The sequence below is a fragment of the Erinaceus europaeus genome, chromosome 1, assembly GCF_950295315.1.
Source record: "Erinaceus europaeus chromosome 1, mEriEur2.1, whole genome shotgun sequence".
NCBI classification, from domain to species: Eukaryota; Metazoa; Chordata; class Mammalia; order Eulipotyphla; family Erinaceidae; genus Erinaceus; species Erinaceus europaeus.
The window spans coordinates 93,411,813-93,436,720 of NC_080162.1; the positions used below are offsets into that span (position 1 = coordinate 93,411,813).

Below are 24,908 nucleotides of genomic sequence, written 5' to 3' on the forward strand. Positions count from 1 at the left end.
AAATGCTTCTTCCCTATGCACAGGTAATTAGATCTAGAAGTCCAGGTGAAGAGGCAAGAGGCAGATGTAGCAGTGGGAAGCTTACCTCAGCTAGCTTGTGTGTGTGTGTGTGTGTGTGTGTGTGTGTGTGTGTGTGTTGTGTGTCCCTCCTGCTGGAGAGTCTTGAGACTGAAAGTAAGGAGGGACAATACCCACTTAACAGGCTGATCAAGTAGGCAGACACATGAAGTAGCAGACAACGACAGGAGAATGGAAACTCTAACTGGAAACTCAGTCCAGGAAGCGCTTTGGAAGATGTGGTGTTCAACAGACTGCTACAGAAAAATCAAGTGCCAGAAATCAGAGATTCAAGAAGAGCAAGCAAGATATAAAGGGAAATTCTGGCCAAGGCAGAGAATCAGGAAAATAAGCATAGGAAGCAACAACTCACCCCACCTGCTTAGGGGAATGAGCCATGAGATAGTGAGCAGAAGAGTAAAGATAGGAGAGGGTGCAGATGGGATCAACATGGAGCCGGTTCTGCAGAAGGTGCACATGTGGACTTTTCTCCGCTGATGTTGGAGGCAACTGGAAGGACAGGGACATTAGCCACTGAGACTGGAGCACTGAGTGAAGAGGAGAATCAACATAGGGGAAGATACATTCAGGTGGGCCTGAATCTTTCAAGAGGCTGAGTTAAGAAGGCATCTGGATCCTCAGGTCTGGAGCTCAAAGACAATGGGGATCACTGACCTACGCTGGTGAGAGGCAGTGGTGGTGAGTTCTTGCCAGCTGTGCCTTTTTTCACCTTGGAACCCATCAGAGGCCCCAGGTCACAGAGTATCCACTATGAAACCCAAGCACAGTGGTTTTACATGATTCTGCCCTGCTTGCTAAGTATCCTGAACCATGCTGTTAAAAGTCTGGTTTGGGTTCAGCATCTGGAAGAACTACGGTTTTTTTGTTGTTTGTTTTTTTGTTCTTGTTTTTTAATAAAAAGGAAACACTGACAAAACCATAGGATAAGAGGGGTACAACTCCACACATTTCCCACCACCAGAATTCCATATCCCATCCCCTCCCTTGATAGCTTTCCTATTCCTTATCCCTCTGGTAGTATGGACCCAAGGTCATTGTGGGATGCAGAAGGAGGAAGGTCTGGCTGGCTTCTGTAATTGCTTCCCCACTGAACATGGGCATTGACAGGTCAATCCATACTCTCAGCCTGCCTTTCTCTTTCCCTAGTGGGGCAAGGCTCTGGGGAAGCGGAGCTCTAGGACCCATTGGTGAGGTTGTCTGTCCAGGGAAGTCTGGTTGACATCATGCTAGCATCTGGAACCTGGTGGCTGAAAAGAGAGTTAACATGCAAAGCCAAACAAGTTGTTGACTAACCATGAACCTAAAGGCTGGAGTATTGCAGATGAAGAGTTGGGGTGGAGGGGTCTCCATTCTGTAGATAGTTAGTAGGCATATTTTAGTTATATTATAAAGGGCCTGTGGCTATGCTAGTTTTTTGTTGTTGTTCCCTGAGCCTGAAATCTGATATGCAGGTGGATCCTAGTTATTATGTGGGGAGATAATGTCACAGCTAGAAAAAGAACTGGAAGAGAGTAGCTCCCAAATTTGGGAATGATGTTTTAACAGTGAAAATTGCCCAAGTGGATCAAGTCCCCATCAAAGTTGACTCTGGAAGATGGGAGAGAGTTGGACTAGCAAAACAGATCACATGGATATAGCACATCCTTTGGCATGCACACAACCTAACTCATGTTTCAAGACCAGCCTCCACTGTAATTGAGGAAGCTTTGGTGCTGTTGTAATCTTCTGTCTATACTTCTGAATCTCTCATTCCATCTGGAAATAAAATCATCTCAGAGCAGTGAAGACCTGTTGATGATGGGGGGAGGAGGAAGAGGAGGAAGTAAAGGAAGAGAAGGAAAAGCACAAGGAGCATAACAAGGAGAAGGAGAGATGTACACTTATTCCCTAGAAAAAATTCCTCCCCAAAAGTTCCCAAGAAGCACATCTCCTGCCTCAACTCTACCTCACAGGGAAAGCCTTCTCTGTCTTCAGACTCCACTCAACACTGAGGTTACCTTTGGATCAGAAGGAAGATCGGATCTTCTGGGATTTGTTGAAGACCTTATGGAGAAGAAGCACTTCAACTCAGCTAATAAATCCATTCTAGAAATTAGCAAGCTCACCCTCAGTCTTATCTAGCAGCCTCTGATAAATAACCCACAGCTATCTCACCCATCTCTGAGAATCAGATCTTAATAATTGACTTTGTCTTTTCTGAAGACCAGCTGAAACGGTTCAAAGCAGCTTTGTTTGCTCTGCCCCTGTACACAGATCTGCCTTCAACCAAACCCACTGAAGATTCTTTGCTCTTTGCATGGGGCAGCTGAATTCTGGTGTGTTCTCAGGAGGTCAGAGGTACTGACCAGGCTGGAACACAGTCACCCTCCTAGGGAAGGATATTCCATTGTGGTTCTGAAAGCTGTGCCCCTTCCAATTCCAGGTGGCACCTAGTGGTTACCTTGACTAGTGGTTCATTTTACTTTTCAGATATTCTTTCGATAATCACCCTATTCCAGGTGAATGTGGAACTTAGAGAAATCAATGAAAATATAATTTATACCTTCAAACACACTTACATGACAGCTTTCCCACAGTAGAGACCTGCAGAGATTGACAGTAAAATTCACATTCAATGAGACTTTCTCTGCATCTAATTAGCCCTTCTCTAAATAAAATGGACCTAACACCAATATTCACCAGCCAGGGGTAGAAAACCACTGCATAAAGAAAGAAAATAAAAACACATGTCCCTGGGTGTGAATGTGGACTGTGAGAAAATACATTAAGCAAGTCAAATACTCAGAGAAAAATTAAGAGTACAGAGTCTCTGAGGAATGAGGGAAGTGAAGTGGGGCTGAAGACCAGAAAGAGAGTCTCCTTTGAAAATGATGGAATGGAAAGAGAAGCTCCTTTTGAGGGATGGCACTTCTAGAAAAGTAGGGAGTAGCTCAGAAAACAAAAGCGTAGGAATACTGTATAGCTGAGTTCTGGAGACCATTTTGGGACTATCAGATAGCTGCCTCTACCCCTCACACCTCATTGTACCTTTGACATCAAGGCAAATGAGAAATTATTTGTATGTGACTCTGTTTGGACAGAATCTACAATGATACAACTGTCATAGAAATGAAAGGAGCTATGTTCAATGGAGAAGCAATGACAGAAGCCAGACCTTCCACCTTCTGCACCCCATAATGACCCTGGGTCCATACTACCAGAGGGCTAAAGAATAGGAAATCTTTCATAGGGGATGGGATACAGAGTTCTTGTAGTGGGAATTGTACCCCTCTTATCCTATGGTCTTGTCAATATTTCCATTTTATAAATGGAATTTATAAAATATTTAAGATAGATAAAATTTAAATTAAAAAAATTATAAATTAAAAAAAGAAATAAAGGAGCTTTGTTTCCAATGAAGCAAAAAATGATAACATCTGCCCCCTTTGTGCTTAAGAAGTATCTCCTTATAAACTAGGAAGCTAATAAAGAAGTTACTTCTGGAGTAAACACTTAGTCCAGGGATAGTTACAAGTGCATTGCAGACTGGGATGGGGCATAGCCATCTTCTTGTGGAAGGCTAGGTCAGTGTGGTTCTTACAGATGTGTCCACTCCTGACTTGTCTAGTTAGCTGTAGTAAACCTTGCATTTCAGCTGCCCCAGTAATACCTGCAGGTGCCTTATACTGCCCAGACAGAAGTTCACCCTAGCCCTGTTAAAAGAGTCAGGAGGCTAGACAGAGGGCTCTAGGGGTGAGTTAAGATGCAGGAAGGGAAAAGGTGTGAAACATAAAAACAGAGCACTTAAGGGGACTGAAGATAGCTCACCTAGTGGGATGCTTGCCCCACCCCAGCTTCACCTGGGAATACCATGGTGCCAAGGGAAGCTCGAGTGTTGTGCTGTCTCTCCTTCTCTCTATGTCTCTCTCTGATGTAAAGAATGAAAACATCAGCCCCATAGTGGTGAAATTAGACATGCACAAGGCCCCAGCACTGCAACAACAAAAATGCAACACTTTCTTTTTTAAAGATTGGCAACAGAAAAGCACTGGTTATGTGATTTGGGGGAAATCATATCTATGGATGCCAACATCAGGCAATTGCTTGAAGAGGTATAAGGAGTGCATCTTTCTCTAGAATAATGAAAGCTGAATTCTGAAGCATCTGAGGAGGATTACAGCTTCCTTGGGGCCATAGGGGGCTCATGCAGGATCTGCAGAACAGGAAAGTAGTCCTTCTGTCCTTTCTTAATTACCAGAATAACCTTCTGCAACCCAAGGTAAATGGACAGTTATCACACCTCTTCTCCAACTAGCTTGGGTAGTTGCAGAGATAATAAAATGTAAATTTATGAAGGAAAACCTTGAAAAGTGGGTCTTGCCAGCAGCTATCTGTATCTGAGACTATCTGCAAAATTATTAAAAGAAGCCATCTTAGCATGAAACTAATGAAGAAACACACACCATAAAAGAATGAATCACCTACATAATAAACCTTGCATCTTCTAGAGTGAGGCCATTAGAAATTGATCAGTTAATTAAGGAGTGGCTGAAGGTCTCAGCCCTGATGAAACCATGCGCCTGGGAATGCCTGCTAATTCAGGCCTATTAGGTGCACTTGAGTCATGCAGGCTGCCCTGGCTGGTGCTTCCAGAAAACATTTGAAGACCAAAAGACTTGCAAAAAAGGCTAAGGCATGTAGTTACAGACCATTCGCCTATATTACCTGCTGCATAAGGGGCCAGGGTCAGTCTGGGTGAAATTGGTGGAAAGCAAACTATGCCACCATAATACCTTGGTGTTCCCATTATTTCCAAGGTCTAAACAAGTTTGATGACCAGTCATGGGAGATCTCTCATTCATCTCCCTTTAACTGGTTTCACTTATCCCTACCCTGTCAGCTGGACAAGGGTGTACAAACACTCACACACGTACACTAGCACATACACACTTTTGCACACACATATCCACACGCATTCATATACATGCATACTTACACAGTTACATACTCTCTCTTATACACAGTCACATAGTCCACACCTTCAATTTCTTGTATGAAATGCTACCTACCTCTGTCCCTTTCTCATTATTTTGTCATCCTCCACCCTAACGTGGACTTCTGATCTCTAACCTCCCCTAAACTTTCCAGCGCCTGACACCTTCCTGGCTACCTCACCTCACCTTGAACATCTGATGCCTGACACCACCTCTTTTGACATTTGACTTCCATGAGTACTCAGGCTTGGATTTTTTTCCCCTTAATTCCCACCTGACCCAGATAAGCATCTTGGCATTTCAAGTTCAGTTCTCTAACAATTTGTCTTGGCCCTATGATGTGCTGGAGTTCACTCCAGTAGCCTAATACAGAACTGGACCTGAACAGGCCACTTTGAGTCTTCCCGAAGGGCATAGGCTGCCATTCAGGCCTTGGCTGCTCACCATTCTGGGGCTCTTACCTCATTCACAAAGACCCAGTGGCTGTCCTTGGAAGCCAAGTTGGTCTCCACGGCCTGTAGAGAGAAGAGGAAAACAAATATGAACACAAGCAAGTCAGAAGCTGGCAGACACCTTGGATGATTGCTGAGACAGGGTTTGATAAACATTGTTCTTGGAGGATTTCTTCCTCACAAAACATGTTATTCCCCTGAGGCCAGCTCTGGCTGCCTTAGTAACAAGATGCATCATTTGAACACAGACATCAGATTTCCTGCAGAACTTCCCAGCTCACATGTACCAGCCCTGAGCAAGGTTAGAAGATCTTCTTCCTACAGGCATCACAGGGCCACAGCCTTCCCTCCTAGAGAATGCCCACAAGCAACGTCCTGGAGGGACTATTAGGGAATGCCTTTCATCACTGCCCGAGGCAAGAGAATCAAAAATCTGGAACAAGGGATTTATGATGGGTTGTCCAGCAGTGCTGAATGACACAGGGAAAGACTGCAGCTCTCAGCTAAGGCTCTGAGTGGCCTTCAGCCTGTCAAGACCCCAGAGAGCTGTCTCTTTCTTGATCCTGACCCTAGCCCCATCACCCAGTCCACTTTGCTCCATTTTTTTAATTTATTATTTCTTTATTGGGGAATTAATGTTTTACATTCAACAGTAAATACAATAGTTTGTACATGCATAACATTTCCCAGTTTTCCATATCACAATACAACCCCCACTAGGTTCTCTGTCCACTTTGCTCTTTTCCTTGCATACAGTATGTGCCATTTCTATACTTGAAAAACTATCAGTTTATTTCTTAGTCTGTTTCCTCTACCTGGCTGGGATCTCCATGAAGTCAATGGCTATGCCTGGTTTGGTCATAGTTGTACTCCAGGACACTATATATTGCAGCCAGTACATAGTAAGTATTCAATACACATTGCTGAGTAGAAGGAAGTGGTGGTGGGCATGGCAGATAGGAACCCATGATTTGCTTTTCATAGGTATTGATGAGTAGTGTTTCCTGCTTCACATAGAAAGCTAAAAGCTGGAAAGAAGTAGAAAGGATTGAAAATTCTCAAGCATCAATAAGAATAGTTACTGGGCCCAGTCATAGTGCACCTGGTAGAGCACACTTGCTCTGATCTGCAAGGACCCAGTTTCAAGCCCCTGGCCCATATGCAGAGAGGAAGCTTCAGAGGTGGTGAATCAGTGCCGCAGGTGTCTCTTTCTCTCCCTCCGCCCCACCTCTTGATTTCTCTCTGTCTCTAGGCACTAAATAAATAAATAAAATATTTTTAAAAGGAGATTCACAGTCTAACTGTGTCCAGCACTTACTAGGTGCCAGACAAGGCAACAGGCAATCTATAAACCTGGAAAGGAGTAACCAGATTGTACTCATATTTTATTCTATTTTATTTTTATTTATAAAAAGAAAACACTGACAAAAATGCAGGAGAAGAGGGGCCCAACTCCACACAGTTCCCACCACCAGAACTCCGTATCCCATCCCCTCCCCTGATAGCACATTATACATATAAGACCAGTGTTTTCATCAAAATGGGATCATGCGATACACTTCAGGATATAACTCACACTTCTGATTTATCTGTGTCTCAAAAATAACTGTCCTCATTGGCACAGAGTTACCTGATTCATTCTTTTGAAGAGATGAGGTGATTGCCTGCTCCCTGTGTGGGAACCCAGGTCACTACACTGGCATCACCCAACAAGGAATGGAGAACATAAAATAGAGTGATGGAGCCTGTATGAACTCTGGCACCCTAGTTCTCAACTGGCACAAGGTAGGAACAGAGACTTGTCCTGGGCCACATCAGGTTGAATGGCAAAGACTGTCTTCCAGCCTAGAAATAAAGTGTCATTTCCTATATGAACTGATGGGGACTAGAATCTGAGGCTAAACGGAGCTGTTCAATCACTCTGGTTTCAATGCATAAAGTGCAGATAACACATGCCCTCTCTTATCTGCCAAGTTATATAAAATAGTTGTTAAGTCCTCAGTCTTAAGAGCAGAAAGTACACAAAGTAGTGCCCACACAAGTTCCAGGCCTTTACCATGAAGCAGAAATGGGAAAAGTCCCCTCCAACCCATTGCAGATTCCACCTTGGCTTCTCAACTCACCCACATTCTTGGAGCCTGGGAGTTTCCTCTAACCACATAAGCCCTCCATTTCTTCAAAAGCCCACAAAATTCTCTCTTCCCCAAGACAAGTGATTTCTTTCTGAAAACAGCTCAGTAGCTCTCTACCTTGGGAAGACCAAGCAATCTCCTACTGCATCCATAAGAAAGGGCTCATAGACAGAAGTTGAGAAAGAAGGACAGAGAAGGAAATGCAAAGCAGAATTTAACTGAGTTTGGAGTATTGCACCAAAGTAAAAAATTCGGGGGAGGGTGGCATTCAATTTTCAGTTCCACTTTAGGGTTTGGGGATAGGGACACAGACCTTTGGTGGTGGGAATGGTGTTAATATATAATCCTATTAATTTATAGTCTTATAAATCATTATTTAATCAATACAAGAGGAAAACAGATTGAATGTCATGAGCCTTTTAATACACAGACTTCAGTTTGGGGTATATATTACTTCAATCTAAGCACTTAAGGTTTCAAATTAGTAAACTGATTGAATTTTAACAACAGACTTAAATTGTTAATGCATTTATAATAATAACTTTTTTCTTGAAATATTAAATCACCTGTAATCTTAGACCAGGGAGACCAAAAACAAGTGGGTTTGTCAGTATATAAGATACAGTTATTTGTAAATAACATTAAATGACATAAATCATGGTAAGGTCTTGTATGGTACAACAAATACTAACCATAGGATTTTCAAAGTAAACAAAGTTCACAAATAACTTGGTTATAATAAGTATGATCCTATTTCCTTCTTAAACTCTAAGACAGCAAGGAAACTCCCTCATTCTCTATAAAACCTGTATTTCTCCTAGTTCTGGAACCTCTGGGGCTTTACTCATTTTCCTTCATGCTTCTCTTTATCCATACCTTCAGATACTGTAGCTGCTAATCTCAGCCAAATCAATGCAACCATTGACATCTTGAAATGTTTCACATCAGACAGTGTCCAGAGAAGCTAGGCCTGAGATATCAACCCTTCAGCTACAACACTCTGATGAGACTGTTCCTAGCTCCTAGGACACATTAGTTTCATTTCAGGTGGCACACCTCCTAACAAAGTTACAGAACCTAGATAAGACCAGGGCCCATGAGATAGGGCACATGTGCACATGTATCCATAAATTAGAGGAAAATACCTTAAAGTAAAAGTGTTTAATAGTCTGCAGTGACTCAATAAGTGTAGCATGCAATTAGAAAAACCTAAAAAAGACACCATAAAGTATTTAATCAAATAGCTTCTACTTAGGCCTAGATAACCTTCTCACCTACTCCCTATTTCAATTACCTCAATCACTCCAAAGATAACCTTGTCAGATAAAGTAAGGACTACAAAAGCTGGATAAGGGTAAGAGATCATCACACTTTAATGATGGCTCTTTTGGTAACTACCAGGACACCCAGTGAGATAGATATATTGGCCTAGACCCACATAGATATATTGGCCTAGACCTCTAATAGATCCCTCTCTCCACCATCGTTGGTCATCTCCATCAGGAACAACATCAGAAACCCTCTTGTGGGCCTCTACAGGACCTTGCCCTCAATGTAGAACAACAACATGGAGCCCCACTCTCCGAAGGGAGGCTGGGTCAACATACTCTGCTGCTCTAGGTAGAATGGTGCCAAAATGAGCGCAACCTAGAATGTCCCTAGCTATGACCATGGAATGTAAGCTCAGACTGACAGAGATGCAGAGGTTACACAGGCTCCTATGCTAAATACGAATAGACACAGGCCCTAGGTCAGATAAATGGGTTTACACTTAATGGTATTTATATACTCTTCCCATATTTGGGAGCTACTCTCCACCCTGATCCATCTTTCTAGTCCTAGTCCCATCTTCCCAGATAATACTTTCAGCCTACCTGCATGTTAGCTATCAGGGTCAGGCAAAAATTAGTAAAGTCATGGGCCCCTTGGAATATACTTAAAGTAGACTTCCTAGCTTCTTCAAACATGAAGACCCCAAATCTCATCTGCTATACTCTTCCCCCTTTATGTTCCTGATTATTTAACAATTTGTTCTGCTTTATATCTTAATGCTTTTCAGCCACTACTATGATGCCAACCTGACTTCCCTGGGCAGACAACCTCACCAGTGTGTCCTGGGACCCCCTACCTCCCCAGAACCTTACCCCCCTAGGGAAGATAGAAACAGGCTGGGGATATGGATTGACCTGTCCATGCCCATGTCCAGTGGAGAAGCAATTACAGAAGCCAGACCTTCCACCTTCTGTACCCCATAGACATCTTTGGTCCATACTTCCAAAGGGATAAAGAATAGGGAAGCTTCCAATGGAGGGGAGGGGATACAGAACTCTGGTGGTGGGAATTGTATGGGATTGTGTCCGTCTTATACCACAATCTTGTTACCTTGTAGATCATTATTAAATCATTGATAAAAAAAAAATTCACTAAGCATAAAAAAAGAAAGGGGTTCTGATATATACATAACAAACAAACAAAAATACCTTCGGCCTCATTTTACAAACTTGGTAAAGATGTATCTCCAACAGAAGATAAGGGACTTAGAGAGGGGCTCACAGACTCTGGACAGGACAGGGCAAGAGGGATAAGTGTCTGGTTGGTGAAGAACAAACACCTGGGGAAGGGCAGTACAGCCACCTATCCCAGCACTCCACCTCTGGAATATCTTTAGAAGCCTGGGGTGGAGGGATGGAAGTGGATACAATTTCTCTGAGAAAACTCTGGGACCAGTCACTTCCTTACCTACATAACTTGCAGCTCAGTGGTTTCCTAATGCTCAAGTGGAGGGTACCGGTGACATGCTCATCAGATCTGCACAGGATACAGAACTGAGAGGATGACAGAAACCCCACGCTACACGCAACATAAAGAAATCAGTTTAGTGGGGCTGGGTGGTGGCACACCTGGTTAAACACACACAATATGCAAGGGCCTGGTCCGCACCTGCAAGGGGAAAACTTCATGAGTGGTGAAGCAGTGCTGCAGGTGTCCCACTTCCTTCTCGATTTCTGGCTGTCTCTATCCAATAAATAAATAAAGGTAATTAAAAAATAAAAATAAATAAAATAAAATAAAAATCAGTTTAGCTAATCTGAACTTCATGTCCTATAGCTGGTTTCTAGGGGTAGAAGGGTGAAAGGTGAGTAGAAACTTGAAAACACCACTAAGTAAAGACCATGATGGAGCAAAGAGCAAGCAGGCCATTATTCTCCCCTGAGAACTACAATTTTGCTTGGTGAGGGACAACACAGACTGGGGCTTGGTGTTAGTATGGGACATTTAAGTAAGCAGGAATCTGCAGAAGCCAGGAAAACATATGTGTCTTCAAATACATGAAATGACATGTACATGAATTTTAAATTGTTCTATGTAGCCTCTGGGAGTTGATTCAGGATCAAGATCTTCAGACATCAGAGAGGTAGATACTAATACAATACAAGAAAGAATTTTCTCACTCTATAAGGACAGCAGTAGTCCTCAGATAATGTTGTTGGGATCAACATCATTTATTGTGACACTAAACAGCCCTGGTAGGTGTTATATTAAATGACATTATTCAAGAACCTGCTTTCACTATAGGCCATTTCACCTGAAGTTGCAGTTTCCAACAACCTATCTATGATGTTAAATGAGAATTTGGTGCAGTTCAAGATGGAATGGAGACCTTAGGAGTGTGGAGGTCTCCTCACAGGAAATACCCAAGTGCAAGGCATTAAATTAGCAGCATGGAGGCTGATGATGAGTGACAGGTAAGACTCCGTTGTGTGTCTTCCTCTGCAGCAATGATTCTCCAGTCTGGCTTCATGTAAGCATCTCCTAGGGAGCTTTAAAAATGCATATCCTTGGGAGCCGGGGGTAGCACAGTAGGTTAAGCACACATGACACAAAGCACAAGGACCCTGCATAAGGATCCCGGTTCGAGCCCCTGGCTCCCTACCTGCAGGAGGGTCGCTTCATGGGTGGTGAAGCAGGTCTGCAGGTGTCTACCTTTCTCTCTCCCTCTCTGTCTTCCCTTCCTCTCTCGATTTGTCTCTGTCCTACCCAGCAACAACAACAGCAATGGCAACAATAGCAATAATAACAACAAAGGCAACAACATGGGAAAAAATAGCCTCCAGCAGTAGTGGATTCATAGTGCAGGCACTGAGCCTGTGCAATAACCCTGGAGTCAAAAAAAAAAAAAAAAAAAAAAACCCTATCCTTGGGCTCCAATTCCCAAGCACCCAAATTCTTTGGTAATAGGGTAGATGAGATTCTGTGTTTTTTAACTTTATTTATTTATTTATTTTCAGAGCTCCTGCCCTAACTCTTGGGAGGCTAGGAGTCCTACTGTAGAACATGAAATTCTGCAAATCTGAACGTGTGGTTGCACCTGTGCTGGTGAGAGGATTTCTGTGTGTTCTCAAGGCAGCCAGGAGCGCAGTCTGGCTCATCTGCCAGAACATGGCACGGCACAGGGGAAAGCCCTTACTACTCCCAGGAGTCTTTCCACCTGGTCTCAGACTAATACACAGAAGATATTGATGGAGAGAATTGATTGGAAAACCCCACAGGATAACTGGCCAACTTTCCTGTCCTACTTTCCCTCACCAATTAAGCATCAGCTAATTTGTTAAGCCTCCTTTCCCCACACAGAGATAAATAGCACTTGGCTACAGCCTTTTTCCAGAGGGTGCAGCTCACACAGAAGCTGGGATAGATGGTGAGAAAAAGAAGCTACTGAGGATTTAGCAAGAAACCTAGCCCCCGCCCCTAATTACTGCAGAACTGTTAGCTCTGTGGAAAGAGCCCTAAGGGCTTACAGTTCAATGGGCAGTGTCCCTTGCAGCATCACTAAGTCCTTCCTATGCCCTGTCCTTTTTCTTTTTCTTCTCCAGTCATGTCTGAGGCAGGTGGAGACAAGGGCCTCTCTTACTCCCCTGACAGAGCAGGGTAAGGAGGAAGCAGGCAAGCAGAGCACACTCAAATCCCAGTCCTGCCACTGCTGAGCTGAGTGTCCCCGGGTGAGCTATTCCACCTCTCAGAGCAGCAGTTCTGTGCCTATAAGGCATTTCAATGCCAACAGCACTGTGGATGCCCTGCCCACGTGCCCCTCCAACCCCGTTGAACACAACGGCTACCCATGTGCCCCATGCCCTGGGGTTCAGACTGTCGGAACCCTGCTTGTACACTCAGGGTGTACAGCAATTTACATGGCTAAACAAGGGCTGAAGGTGTACAAATGCAAATCTTTGCTGCCCTGGCCCCCATGGGAACTGCTCCCAGTGTGGTTTCAGCTGTTTCCAGACTTCTGATGGGAGCTAAGCCAAGATGATTTCTCTTCCTGGATTGCACACTCTACTTAGGCTTTTCTCACTTCTGTGGTTCATGTTCCCACACTTCTGTATTTCCTTTTCTTCTTCCTCTTCTTCTTCTCCTTCTCCTTCTCTTCCTCTTCCTCCTTCTCCTCCTCCATCTCCCCCTCCTCCTGCTCCTCCTCCACCACCACCTCCTCTACTTCTTCCTCCTTTTTTTTTTTTTTAATTGCTCCAAAGTACTAGCTAGCTATGTCACTGGAAAGAGTACCTGCTTTACCATGCCTGCAAACCAGGTCCCAGCCTGGTCCTCACCAGGACACCAGGAACTTCAGGGATGTAGGGTATTTGTTCCTCTGCCTTTGTCTCTGCCTCTTGGTCTGTACCCCCCCCCCCAAAAAAAAAACATAACTGGCCCAGATTGGTGAAATTCCAGAAATGACAAAAATAATAAATTAATCTTCCTTGAAACACATGTTAATAACCCAATGTTATACATATCTTCGCATCAATGTATGCTTTTGGGTTATCCATCCTGAGATAAACACCTCTCACCTTGGGGTAATGGTAAGAATTAAGTGAAATTATTTGAGAAGCTTCCAGTGCAGAAAAGCACTAACAGTGAATGATCAGTTCACACAAAATTCTTCTCCTTCCTTCCCATGCCAATTATCACTTTTGAATTAATAGAAGTGCATAACCTCACTCATTCAAAAGACTGAGCCTCACATATATTAGCAGTTGGCCTACCTCTCCTACATCTGAGTGTGAGCCAAAAGCCTTACCCATGCCACCAGAGGGCCACTAGTAGCAAGCACAACAATCAGCACACCATTGCAAGTATGTGAGAACTACCTCCTCCACTCAGTCTACAGATAGTTATGACTCCAGGTCTCCTCTCGCCTCATCTTGGTCATGGTGTGGGACTATCGCTGCATCTGCAGTAAAAAGTGTTAAGGCAAGTAGGCAATGAAGAGAAGCCTTTTAAATGTAGTTGGGGAGGGTAGTAGAAGAGCTTGGCCTTCTGCTAAGGTTGGGCATCCCATTACACACCTTTAACAAGTACGGAGGCCAGTATTCTGCAGTTGGATTTGTTTCTTGGAGGTGAGCACCACAACTGTGTAATAACCCTCAAAATAATGCAGCCACAGGCAACAGAGATCCAAGCAATTTCCGGAACCCCATGCAGACGCTCTAGGAGCTGGATCTAGGTCTCAATGAACCTAAAGAACTCCTTCAATCACACGATCTTGACTATTGTTGCTGAGTCCCACCCTCGAGATCTTGCCAAACACCCATGTGCCTGGCTTCTGTGGCCTATCAATAAATTGGAAAGTAAAGAATTTCAAAAGAACTGAGAACTGTCAGAGGACTGTGCTGACTTCTGTCCTGTCCCTCTTTCAAAAGAAGAGGCGATCCATGATGCTTACATGGCTAGATGGCATCTAGTCCATGAAAAGTCATGAGATGGTGGCCACTGGCAGCCACTGAAGTAGAGCTGAGAGGTAGAGGTGGATGCTTACACATGTCCTGAGACTTCATTGAGAGAACAGTGTGTTAGTAAAGGAGGTGGGAGGCAGATACTCTTCCCACACAACTTTGATTTCTATAAGATGAAATCAAACAACAGGAAAGAGGCCTCTTGTCTGAGAGCAGCAGCCTCCATCTAAACTTCAGAGGTGGGAGGGCTCAAAGTAGCTCACAGAATAGATGACACAATTTACCATGCACCAGGTGAGCCCCTGGCCACCACATGGAAGCACCTGCAGGGAAGAAGCTTCACAAGTCGTGGAGCAGTAGTGCCATGGCTCTTCCTCTATATGTCTCCCTCTCTGTCTCTCACTGTTGTGACACAGCATGCTAATCAGGATTTTAAGGTTTAATTAGCATACGGCTGATGTCAGGCTGAGGGGCTTACATAAACCAAGTGATTTAAGGGTAAAGCTGGTGGAAGTCGGTCTCTTTTCCTTGGCGATCTCAGTGCCTTGCAGGCTCCCCAGGACCCTTCATGTTGCCTCTCACAAGAGACTGAAAGTGTGTAGCCAAGCTCCAAGTAAATTCAGCTTAAAAGACTCTCCTCTTGTTCAACAATTTGTTTGGCTTTGTATGTTAACTCTCTTTTCAGCCACCAGGTTCCAGATGCTAGCATGATGCCAACCAGACTTCCCTGGACAGATGACCTCACCAATATGTCCTGGAGCTCCACTTCCCCAGAGCCCTACCCTACTAGGGAAAGATAGAGGCGGTCTTGGAGTATGGATCAACCAGTCAATGCCCATGTTCAGTGGGGAAGCAATTACAGAAGCCAGACCTTCCACCTTCTGCATCCCACAATGACCTTGGGTCCATACTCCCAGAGGGATAAAGAATAGGAAAGCTATCAGGGGAGGGGATGGGATATGGAGATCTGGTGGTGGGAATTGTGTGGAGTTGTACCCCTCTTGTTCTATGGTTTTGTTAATGTCTCCTTTTGTAAATAAATAAATAAATAAATAAATAAAGACTCTCCTCTATGGCCATAATAACTAGCCAATCTCTGTTCCTTTGCCTATCTTGCTATAGCTAAATAATACTGTTCCATACCACTGTACCACAATGTAATGAACCTCTCAATTGTTGAAACCTGTGCCAATCTCTGCCTCCAAGTCTTTTATTTTTTTTAATTACAATATCTCATCCTTATCTTAAAAAAGAGAGAAATGGGCCACTGGATGTAGTGGAATAGTATCACTGAAGAACCCCAATAAAAACCCTGGTCACAAAAAATAAACCTCAGGGCCAGGTGGTAGCTCACCCAGTACAGCACACACCTTACTGTGCACAAAGACCTGAGTTCAAGTCCCTGATCCCCACCTGCAGGGGAGAGGGCTTCACAAGTGGTGGAATCATGCTGCAATTGTCTCTCCTTCTGTCTGTCTCCCTCTGTCTCCCACCCCCTATAAAAAGAAGAAAAACTGCCACCAGGAACAATGGAGCTGTGCAGGGACTGTGTCCCACAGACACTCCTGGTGATAAAAAAAAAAAAAAGTCTCAGAGTATCTTTCCACCTGGTCAGTGGCATGAGTAAAACTGGGGTTAAGCAGCAGAAAACACCAAATTGCCATTCTGCAGCTTGATTACTCTGAGCCCATTATTCCCATAGAGAAAAAAATGTAGATTGTGCCACATCTCCTGACTTTACATCACTCTGGACAGAAAGCAACCTTTAGCGCTTAGAAATAGTGTGTGCAGGGCCCCACATCTGAACTGAAAAAAAGGGGATGCTTATGATGGTGCCTTGGAGATGAGAACCAGATCTCATATGCTTAGAAGGAAACAGAGAAGATAAGGGTTCCGAGGAACTGGAGGAATAATCTTCAATTCAGACCCTTTCCTCTGTGTTCTCAGCTTTCCATGCAAGACTGAGTTTGGGCCATTTCCAAAGACAACCAGAGCCTACTTGTTTTTTTTCTCATCACAACACTGAAGCTTCCTTTATTTTAGTGGAGGCTGAACTTAAACCTAGGCCATGTGCATGACAAAGCAAGCACATTATCCAACAGAACAATCTTGCCAGCCCAGCCTGGTTAGAAGACACAGATTTTTTTAAAGTATGCATTTCTGTACCTATGAAGGTATCAACTCTGGTTACAATGGGATAATACAGAGATGATTAGCATGGCTCTTGTGCAAAGTTGCATACAAATCCATGAAGCATTTCTTATTCAAAAAATTAAGAGGCTGGGTGAAATAGCATAATGGTTATGCAAGACATTTTCATGCATGAGGCTCTGAGGGCCCAGGTTCAATCCCCATAATCACCATAAGACTGAGCTGGGTATCTCTGCTCTCTATCTCTCTCTCTCTCTCTCTCTTCCTGACCTAAGCCTACTTTTTAAGATCTCACTGACCCCTCAGTTTAGCTTCTCTTCTGTTCGGCAGCTCTCACACCTCACTTTACCCACAAGCAAAGTAGAAGTCTCATCCTCATTTCACAGACAGGGAACCTAGATCAAGACTTAGATCTGCACAATTCCTTCAGCTAGTATGTGGCAGAAACTGTCTCCAAAGCCTGTGTTCTTTTTCCCTTGTTCGTGCTGCTCCCTCCCAAAAGCCTAGACAACTGTCAACTCAACAATGAGCCTTTGGATCTATGCCTGACAAGAAAAACAAAATGAGCTTTCTTCTCATACATGAAAAAAATGCCATTAGGAGCATCAATTCCTTCCTTCTCCAGGTTAATTTGCTCTCATAAAGCTGGAGACTTTTGTTTCTTCTGTAGAAGTCTGCTTCACTTTACCTTGGCCTCAAGGAATAGTAAGTGGAGTGGATAAAAACCTCCATGTGGAAGCCTTCCAGCAACATCACTGAGGATTTATTTTACAAAGTGCAAAGGCCACCAATTATTTATGTATGTGTTAATTGTTGGCCACTTATCTAGGCACCACCAACACTGGGAGTCTCAGATAATGAAAGCTTGTCGGCAATTAGCATCTCTTTAAAAACCCCAACTCTAACATTTCAGAACATTCGCCCCATGGAGCCCAGGGTCTGGCATGCTCCCAAGGACAGATATGAGCTAACTTTAAAAGCCCCACTGCTGCCTTTGCGGCAACATGCTATTAGGAGCAGTTCTCTCTGTGCATTGTCACCCCTCTGAAGCATGAGGGAGTTCAATGCACCCACCCATTTGTTAGAAAGGGGAGTAGCTGGCTGCAAGACTACAAGTGATTTAAGAGTCTGTTTACAAAGAAATTAGCAAAACTCCCACCATGAGACCTGAGTTTCAGAAGCTATGCCCGGAACCAGGAAGAAACACACAAAGGGCAGTTATCACTGTCCTATCTTAGGCCACATCATGTTTCCCATGGACCTTGTTTCTTGGGAAAAAGGGTCAATTAATTTTTCTGACCCTGCTACTTCTCCTGTTCACTCCAGCCTTGTCTTCAGTCATGGCTCCTACCTGTAGTTCCATCCTTACTCTAATTAATCATACAGGGGAATCTCAAACCCTATATAGTTTTAATTTTTCCCAGACTCCTTTCAGAAGGTAGTCCCTTATAATCAAGTATGGGTGTTCTACCCCCACCTCACCCAGCACTCTGCTGGAGTTTCCTTGAAGTCCAGCCCCGACTCACTCATGAAAGCAGGAGACACAATGGCAGAAGCATGGGTTAAGGCAGCTTAGCATGTGGGGGCTAGAAGAGTGGTGGATGGTGGAGACAGAACAATCAGTCTCAGTAATAGTAAGGCCACATGAGAAAGGCATGGCAGAACTAACCCTGTTTAAAGTCCAACCACAACTAAGGTTGGGGAATCACAAAAGGGGCCCTTTTGCTGAAGGAGCTCGGGGAAGGCTTTAACTGGGGAAGACAGTGGCTAAATGCTCATTCAAACTGAATTGCTTTGAATACAATCACTGACACTCACTACACCCTATTCCACCCAAGACTTCTGTACAGAAGTGTATGCAATAGTCCACTAAAAGGAGTTTCTGACTGATAGCCTACAGATGAGAAATATGAACCATATGATGGTGCCATATGGTGGTGCACCCAGTAGAGCACACATATTACTATGGTCCCAGGTCTCAAGCTAGAGGTGAGAAGTATAATGAGCAGTGAAACAGTACTGCAGATATCTCTACTCTGTTTCTCTTTCCCTCTCTCTTGCTGTGCAAGCACCAAGCTCCAGTAATCACTCTGGTGGCAGAAATGAGAGAGAAGGAGAGAAACAAAGAGATGTCAAGGGAGAGGGAGAGGGAGAGGGAGAGGGAGAGGGAGAGGGAGAGGGAGAGGGAGAGGGAGAGGGAGAGGGAGAGGGAGAGGGAGAGGGAGACAGAAAGAGAAACGCCTCCCAGAAAGTCATTGTAACCAAGTTACCCATATTACTTCTACTGGATTGTGCCAACTGAGAGACTGAGAGAAGACAAATCCATTTTCAGTACTTATATAAATGTTTAATGTGAAAACAAGGGTCAAGCTGGAAGGTGCTGCAGATCATAGTAAGACCTGAATAGGAGATCTGAGGAGTTACAGAGACTTCTATAAAACTGGGTCTTGACCCAGAAGGTGAGACACTGGTTGCCAAAGGATTTCTGTACATGGGGTTCTTCACTGGAGCCGAAGTCACACAGGCCCTTGCCCAACACAGTGTCTGGCAGATAGTAGACTTCAAAAAGGTATCTGTGTGTTGTATGCTTTACATTGGGTTGTTCTAGCTCTCCCCCGCCAAGAAAATTGGATCAGTCCTGCTAATTTCGCGGGGCGCTTGGCCCCGCCCCAAGGAACCCCAAGAGGGTTCTAGAGTTCCAGAGTTCGAGAGTTGGAGAGTTGGAGAGTGCTTGGCGCCGTCGCGGGGAAAAGAGGCAGCAGAGTTCTGTTTGGTGATTAGTTTGGTTTAGTTTATGAATCGTTGTTCCTGAATAAAGAAATACAGTTTCCCTGCCCAGCCGTGTGTCTGGTCGTCTCTGTTACCCGCCCGTGAAGCTAGCCGGCCAGCTGGAGCCTCCGAATTTTAACAACATCTGTGAAGTGAATTAGTAGAAGAACTCACACTCCTGAGTGTGCCCCTGGTGCTGAGTAAAAGAACTAGCTATATATATATAGGAAAACCAGTTCTTTTCAATACTTTTCAGAATCCCCTTTTTGAGGGGAGTTATACTATTTCTTAAATAGGTTTACACTTAATTGTTTTTTCTAATTTTCTTAACATGCAAATAAATACATATCTTAGAGTGAAAAGGGTGATGGGTGTACAGAGTCTTCACTCAGCTTGGCTTCACTTCTGAGATAGAGACATACAATAATGAAGCCCATACATATGGAACCAATGTCCTTTTTTTTCTTTTGCACAGTTTTAATATGCACTTGTTTTTCAGTTAACACAGAGCCATATAAAGCAGGAAATGCCTGTCTTTAAAAATAGCACTCTTTTTCAACACATCTGAGAGAACTTGAGAATAAAATGGGGTGAACCTGAAAGGTAAATAAAATGCAAGATACTGTGACCTTTGGAAGCTGATGGAAACTTGACCCAATTTTAGAGCTTTTGCACAGGGATAGAATTATTTCTCCATTTCTGTTATGCACTGAGCCTCCTGATGAAAGTTCCATATCCTGCTTAACAACTGAGTAAGTTCTAGACTCGCTTGGTAAATCAATGACATTAAAAAGATGTTGCTACACAGATGTGTTCACCGTTAGATTTTTTTTTTCCTGCTGGCTTTGATCTAAAGAAAAATCTATTATGTTGCTATTGAAAAGGAGACATAATTGACTAAATGCATATAAAAATCTGATAGATCTGCCCTGGCCTTTGACCTCACTGTTTACCAAGTTTGAGACAAACAGTTCTTGCAAACTGCCTTCCCACTTCATGCAGAGGGCAGAAGTGCCAGCTCACAGCCTCAGGGGATGAAGATTCATTACGGATCATTTGTAGATCCTTCAGATGAAATAGAGACAGGTTCCAAGTCAGTGCAGGGAGTGCAATTTACTGTAATAAAAAGTAAGAATATGCTACATGTGGACAATTTATGAAAAACATTAATATCAGCAAAAAAAAAAATGAAATGGAGTCAGCTCACAGGCACGATCTGTCTAATAAGATCCAAGAGGAGAAGTGTAGCCAGGCGGCACTGATGAGTAGCAATTGATGGACACTTGTATCTTAATCAATGGTCCATAATTTCCCTGCCACCTAGAGGGCAAAAACGGCCCTCTGTGGTCTCACTCTCATAGACACAGGCTATGTGTCCTAGTGAGAGGTGAAGAGAGCAAGTTTTTCCTGTCTTCTCTCATCTCATGGAAGAGAAAGACATTCCCAGCCCTTGGCGACATGGGAGCTACCACGCAATGCCTTTTGAAGACTGAGATGTACAGCACAGAAAAATCACTTGTGAGTTTATTAATGCCCTGCTCTAGGTTGGCCAGAGGAGCTGCCAGCCTCTGCAGTGGCCTGTGAACAATCTCACCACTCAAGTCTCCAGAGGGCAGGATACACTACTCTTGAGTGGCAGGTGGCTAAGCTGAGCCATTCATCATATACTCTGCTGTTCAGCTTCTGCTTCCAACAATTTTCAGAGACAAGCAAAACAAAGTCCAAAACTGATAAGAAATGCTTTCTTCTCCCTCCCAAGGGTGTTGGCACACTCACAGAAGAACTGAAAAAGGGGCTGCCTGATCTGAAAAAAGGGGCCCTGGGACCCACAGCCTCCTCTGCTGTTGATGGAGAGGGAAGGACAGAAAAGTATCTCCCACTGCCTCTGAGTCACATGCTACCCCGAAGTCCAGCCCCTGTGTGGGAATATCAAACCACCACAGGATGCTCAGTGGGAGAAAAACTATACAGCCTCTGTTGCTCAATTAAAACATGGGCATTCAAGGTTAATACTAAAACCCCTTCCAATCATGCTATGCAAGATGCTTCTGCAGGCACATCTAATTTCTTTCTCCAACCTAAATTGTTTTTAAAAATGGCAGTGTTTGAATTCTTTCTAAGGTAATAAAGTTGAGAGTAGCAATTCTTTACCAAGCTGATAAGAGCTGCTGGGTGTAATCTGTATCCTTTTTTTAAATTAATTTTTTTTATAAAAAAAGGAAACACTAGGGACCAGGTGGTGGCACACCTGGTTGAGCACACATGTGACAATATGCAAGGGCCCAGGTTCAAGCCCCCGGTCCCCACCTGCAGGAGGAAAGCTTTGCGAGTAGTGAAGCAATGTTGCAGGTATCTCTCTGTCTCTCCATCTCTATCACCCCCTTCCCTCTAGATTTCTGGTTGTCTCTATCTAATAAATAAAATAAACATAATAAAAAAGATTTTTTAAAGAAACACTGACCAAACCATAGGATAAGAGGGGTACAACTCCACACAATTCTCACCACCAGAACTCCGTATAGAACAGAATAGAAAGAAAAATATCCACTTTCAGTTCTGGAGACAAGAGCTACCTCTTCCTCGGGATGCTGGGGAGAAGTACCCTGACTGAGGAGGTGAGCCCCTGATTTATGACACAGGAAATCCAGGGAGGTGTTCTGGTTGGAGGAGCAAAGACAGGACAAGAAAGGTGGTAGACAACTCCTCTCATGGGGATATATCCTAAGGAACCCAACACACCCATCCAAAAAGATCTGTACACATATGTTCTTGGCAGCACAATTTGTAATAGCCAAAACCTGAAGCAACCCAGGTGTCCAACAACAGATGAGTGGCTGAGCAAGTTGTGGTATACACAATGGAATACTACTCAGCTATTAAAAATGGTGACTTCATTGTTTTCAGCCAATCTTGGATGGAGCTTGAAAAAAATCATGTTAAGTGAAATAAGTCAGAAACAGAAGGATGAATATGGGATGATCTTACTCTCAGGCAGAAGTTGAAAAACAAGATCAGAAAAAAAAAACATAAGTAGAACCTAAACTGGAATTGGCATATTGCACCAAAGTAAAAGACTCTAGGGTGGGTGGGAGGGAAATGCTACCATGATGCCTACCTGAGTTCCCTGGGCTGATGACCCTACTAATATGTCCTAGAACACCACCTCTCCAGAGCCCTGCCCCACTAGGGAAAGATAGAAACAGGCTGGGGGTATGGATTGACCTGTAAATGCCTATGTCCAGCAGAGATGCAATTATAGAAGTCAGACCTCCCACCTTCTGCAGCCCATAAAGATCTCTGTTCCATATTCCCAGATGGGATAAACAACAGGGAAGCTTCCAGTGGATGGGGTGGGGATACGGAACTGGTGGCAGGAACTGTATGGAATTGTACCCCTCCCTCTTATCCTACAATCTTGTTAATCATTATTAAATCACTAATAAGAAAAAATTTGAATCCAGGGAGTCGGGCTGTAGCGCAGCGGGTTAAGCGCAGGTGGCGCAAAGCACAAGGACCGGCATAAGGATCCCGGTTCGAACCCCGGCTCCCCACCTGCAGGGAAGTCGCTTCACAGGCGGTGAAGCAGGTCTGCAGGTGTCTATCTTTCTCTCCTCCTCTCTGTCTTCCCCTCCTCTCTCCATTTCTCTCTGTCCTATCCAACGACAACAATAATAATAACTACAACAATCAAACAACAAGGGCAACAAAGGGGAATAAATAAATAAAATAAATATATATATAAAAAAAGGCCTGCTTTAAAAAAAAAATTTGAATCCAGTGACCAATGATTTGGGAGGTGAGTGTTATGAGTACCATGGTGGTGTCTCATCCAGACAATACCTGGGAGTAAACTTGACCATGTCCTCACCATCCAGCTCCCAACAGGGATTCAATCCTGGTTTTCTTCCTTCTACCAACCTTGGAGTTGCCAGATATAATTTGAATAGTTTCCTTTTACTTATTATTAACTCTGTTTTAAAACTTTTTTATAAGAAATAGGGAAAATAGTACTTACTCTTAAAATCTGAATATCAACACTGGTTAAGACCAATGTGTTGAATATGAATATAATCAAATTCTTTTAAAAAGAGAATAAATGGAGTAATTCCAAAACACAATGTGACAATCACAAAACATAGTTTACAAGCCTATTATTTGATGTCAAATCATAGTTTAATAAGCAGCAATGATAGCATCTAATGACAAGTCCTACCCTAGTCCTACCCTCATCCTAGTCCTGCCCTCCAACGCAAACACCAGTAACTCTTCTCACTCTTTCTTGAAGCTGTGCTTTCTTGTTTCCTAATTATATGCTCACACTGCTTGACTTAACTGATAAAGTTTAGATGCTAACATTATCTAATATTTTCCTAATAGGGCAATGAGAAGCTTAGGGTCATATAACTTCTAAACCTTTCATTTCCCTTCCCAATAGAACCAACCCACTTACACCACAATTGTTAACTAAAGAGTGTTGCCTTTATTATGATTCTGGAAATCTTTTCCCTACTAAGTCATGTAGTGGACTATTTTCCATTACTGTCTTGTTTATTCAGCTTTTGCATTGGTGATTGCCATGATTCACACTTATTTACACAGGTTCTTTAAATATTTGCCCAAGTTATTTATAATGCTTAACCAAACGAACCTGTCCTTTGATTTCTTTAACATCCTGGAGACAGTCTCTGGGAGTCTTCTCTCCATTATTCCCAAATGAACTGTTGGTTTCTAGTTGAGACCAGGAGTTGCCTTGAGATTCATTTCTAGGTTTTTTTTTGTTTGTTTGTTTGTTAATTCTACCTCCTACTACTGTACTACTGACTCTTTATCTTTTGTCATGTACTCTTTGTCCTTGTATGTTTATACCTTCTAGTGTCATTTCAAAAATTGGGTGGGGGGCGTGGTGACACACCTGGTTAATTGCATGTTACAATGCACAAGGACTCAGGTTCAAACCCCCAACCCCCATTTGCAGAGAGAAAGCATCACAAGTGGTGAGCAGGGCTGTAGGTCTCTCTCTCCCTCTCTATTTCCCCTTTTCCCTCTCAATTTCTAGCTGTCTCTATCTAATAAATAAAGAAAGAAAATAGAAAAAAAATTAAAATATAAATTTGGGGGAAAGAGAGAATAAACATGGGAAACCAACTGCCACTGTCTAATCAAACATATATTTTTTTAACCAGAGCACTGCTCAGCTCTGGCTTACTGTGGTGTAGGGAGTTGAAACTGAGGCCTTGGAGCATCAGGCATAAAAGGTTTTTTGTAGATGCTATCTCTACATACGTCTCAATCACAATTTTTGTTTAAGTTAACTTAAGTCAGTCTTTGTTGTTGGCAAGTGAGAACAGTAACTGATACAAAAAGGTTGTAGGAAGCATGGCAAAGAGTGTGGCCCATGCTGGGCCTGGTGGAAAGAGGCAAGTTGAAAATACAACTTGAAAGAAAAGGAATATTATTTTCTGTACTAAGCTTGGAAAAGCTAGCTGAGAATCCAAACTTCAAGACTTCTCATACATAAATTAAGCTTTGGAATAGTGAGATTGTCTACCTAGGTATTGGGATCAGAGAAAGACAGGTTTTTGTTTGTTTGGTTGGTTTGGTTCAGTTTTTCCTTTTACTCTA

The 24,908-nt window shown here is 43.3% G+C and overlaps 1 protein-coding gene across 2 annotated transcripts in view; it reads right to left on the bottom strand.

Annotated features, from left to right (window-relative positions):
* Positions 1 to 24,908, bottom strand: part of GRID1 (glutamate ionotropic receptor delta type subunit 1) — a 955,154-nt gene that overhangs the window by 377,467 nt on the left and 552,779 nt on the right. For both annotated transcript variants that reach the window (XM_007530211.3, XM_060190942.1), the window contains exon 5: positions 5,513 to 5,566. In XM_007530211.3, the coding sequence (XP_007530273.2) occupies positions 5,513 to 5,566 (54 nt within the window). The remainder of the gene's footprint in view (positions 1 to 5,512; positions 5,567 to 24,908) is intronic.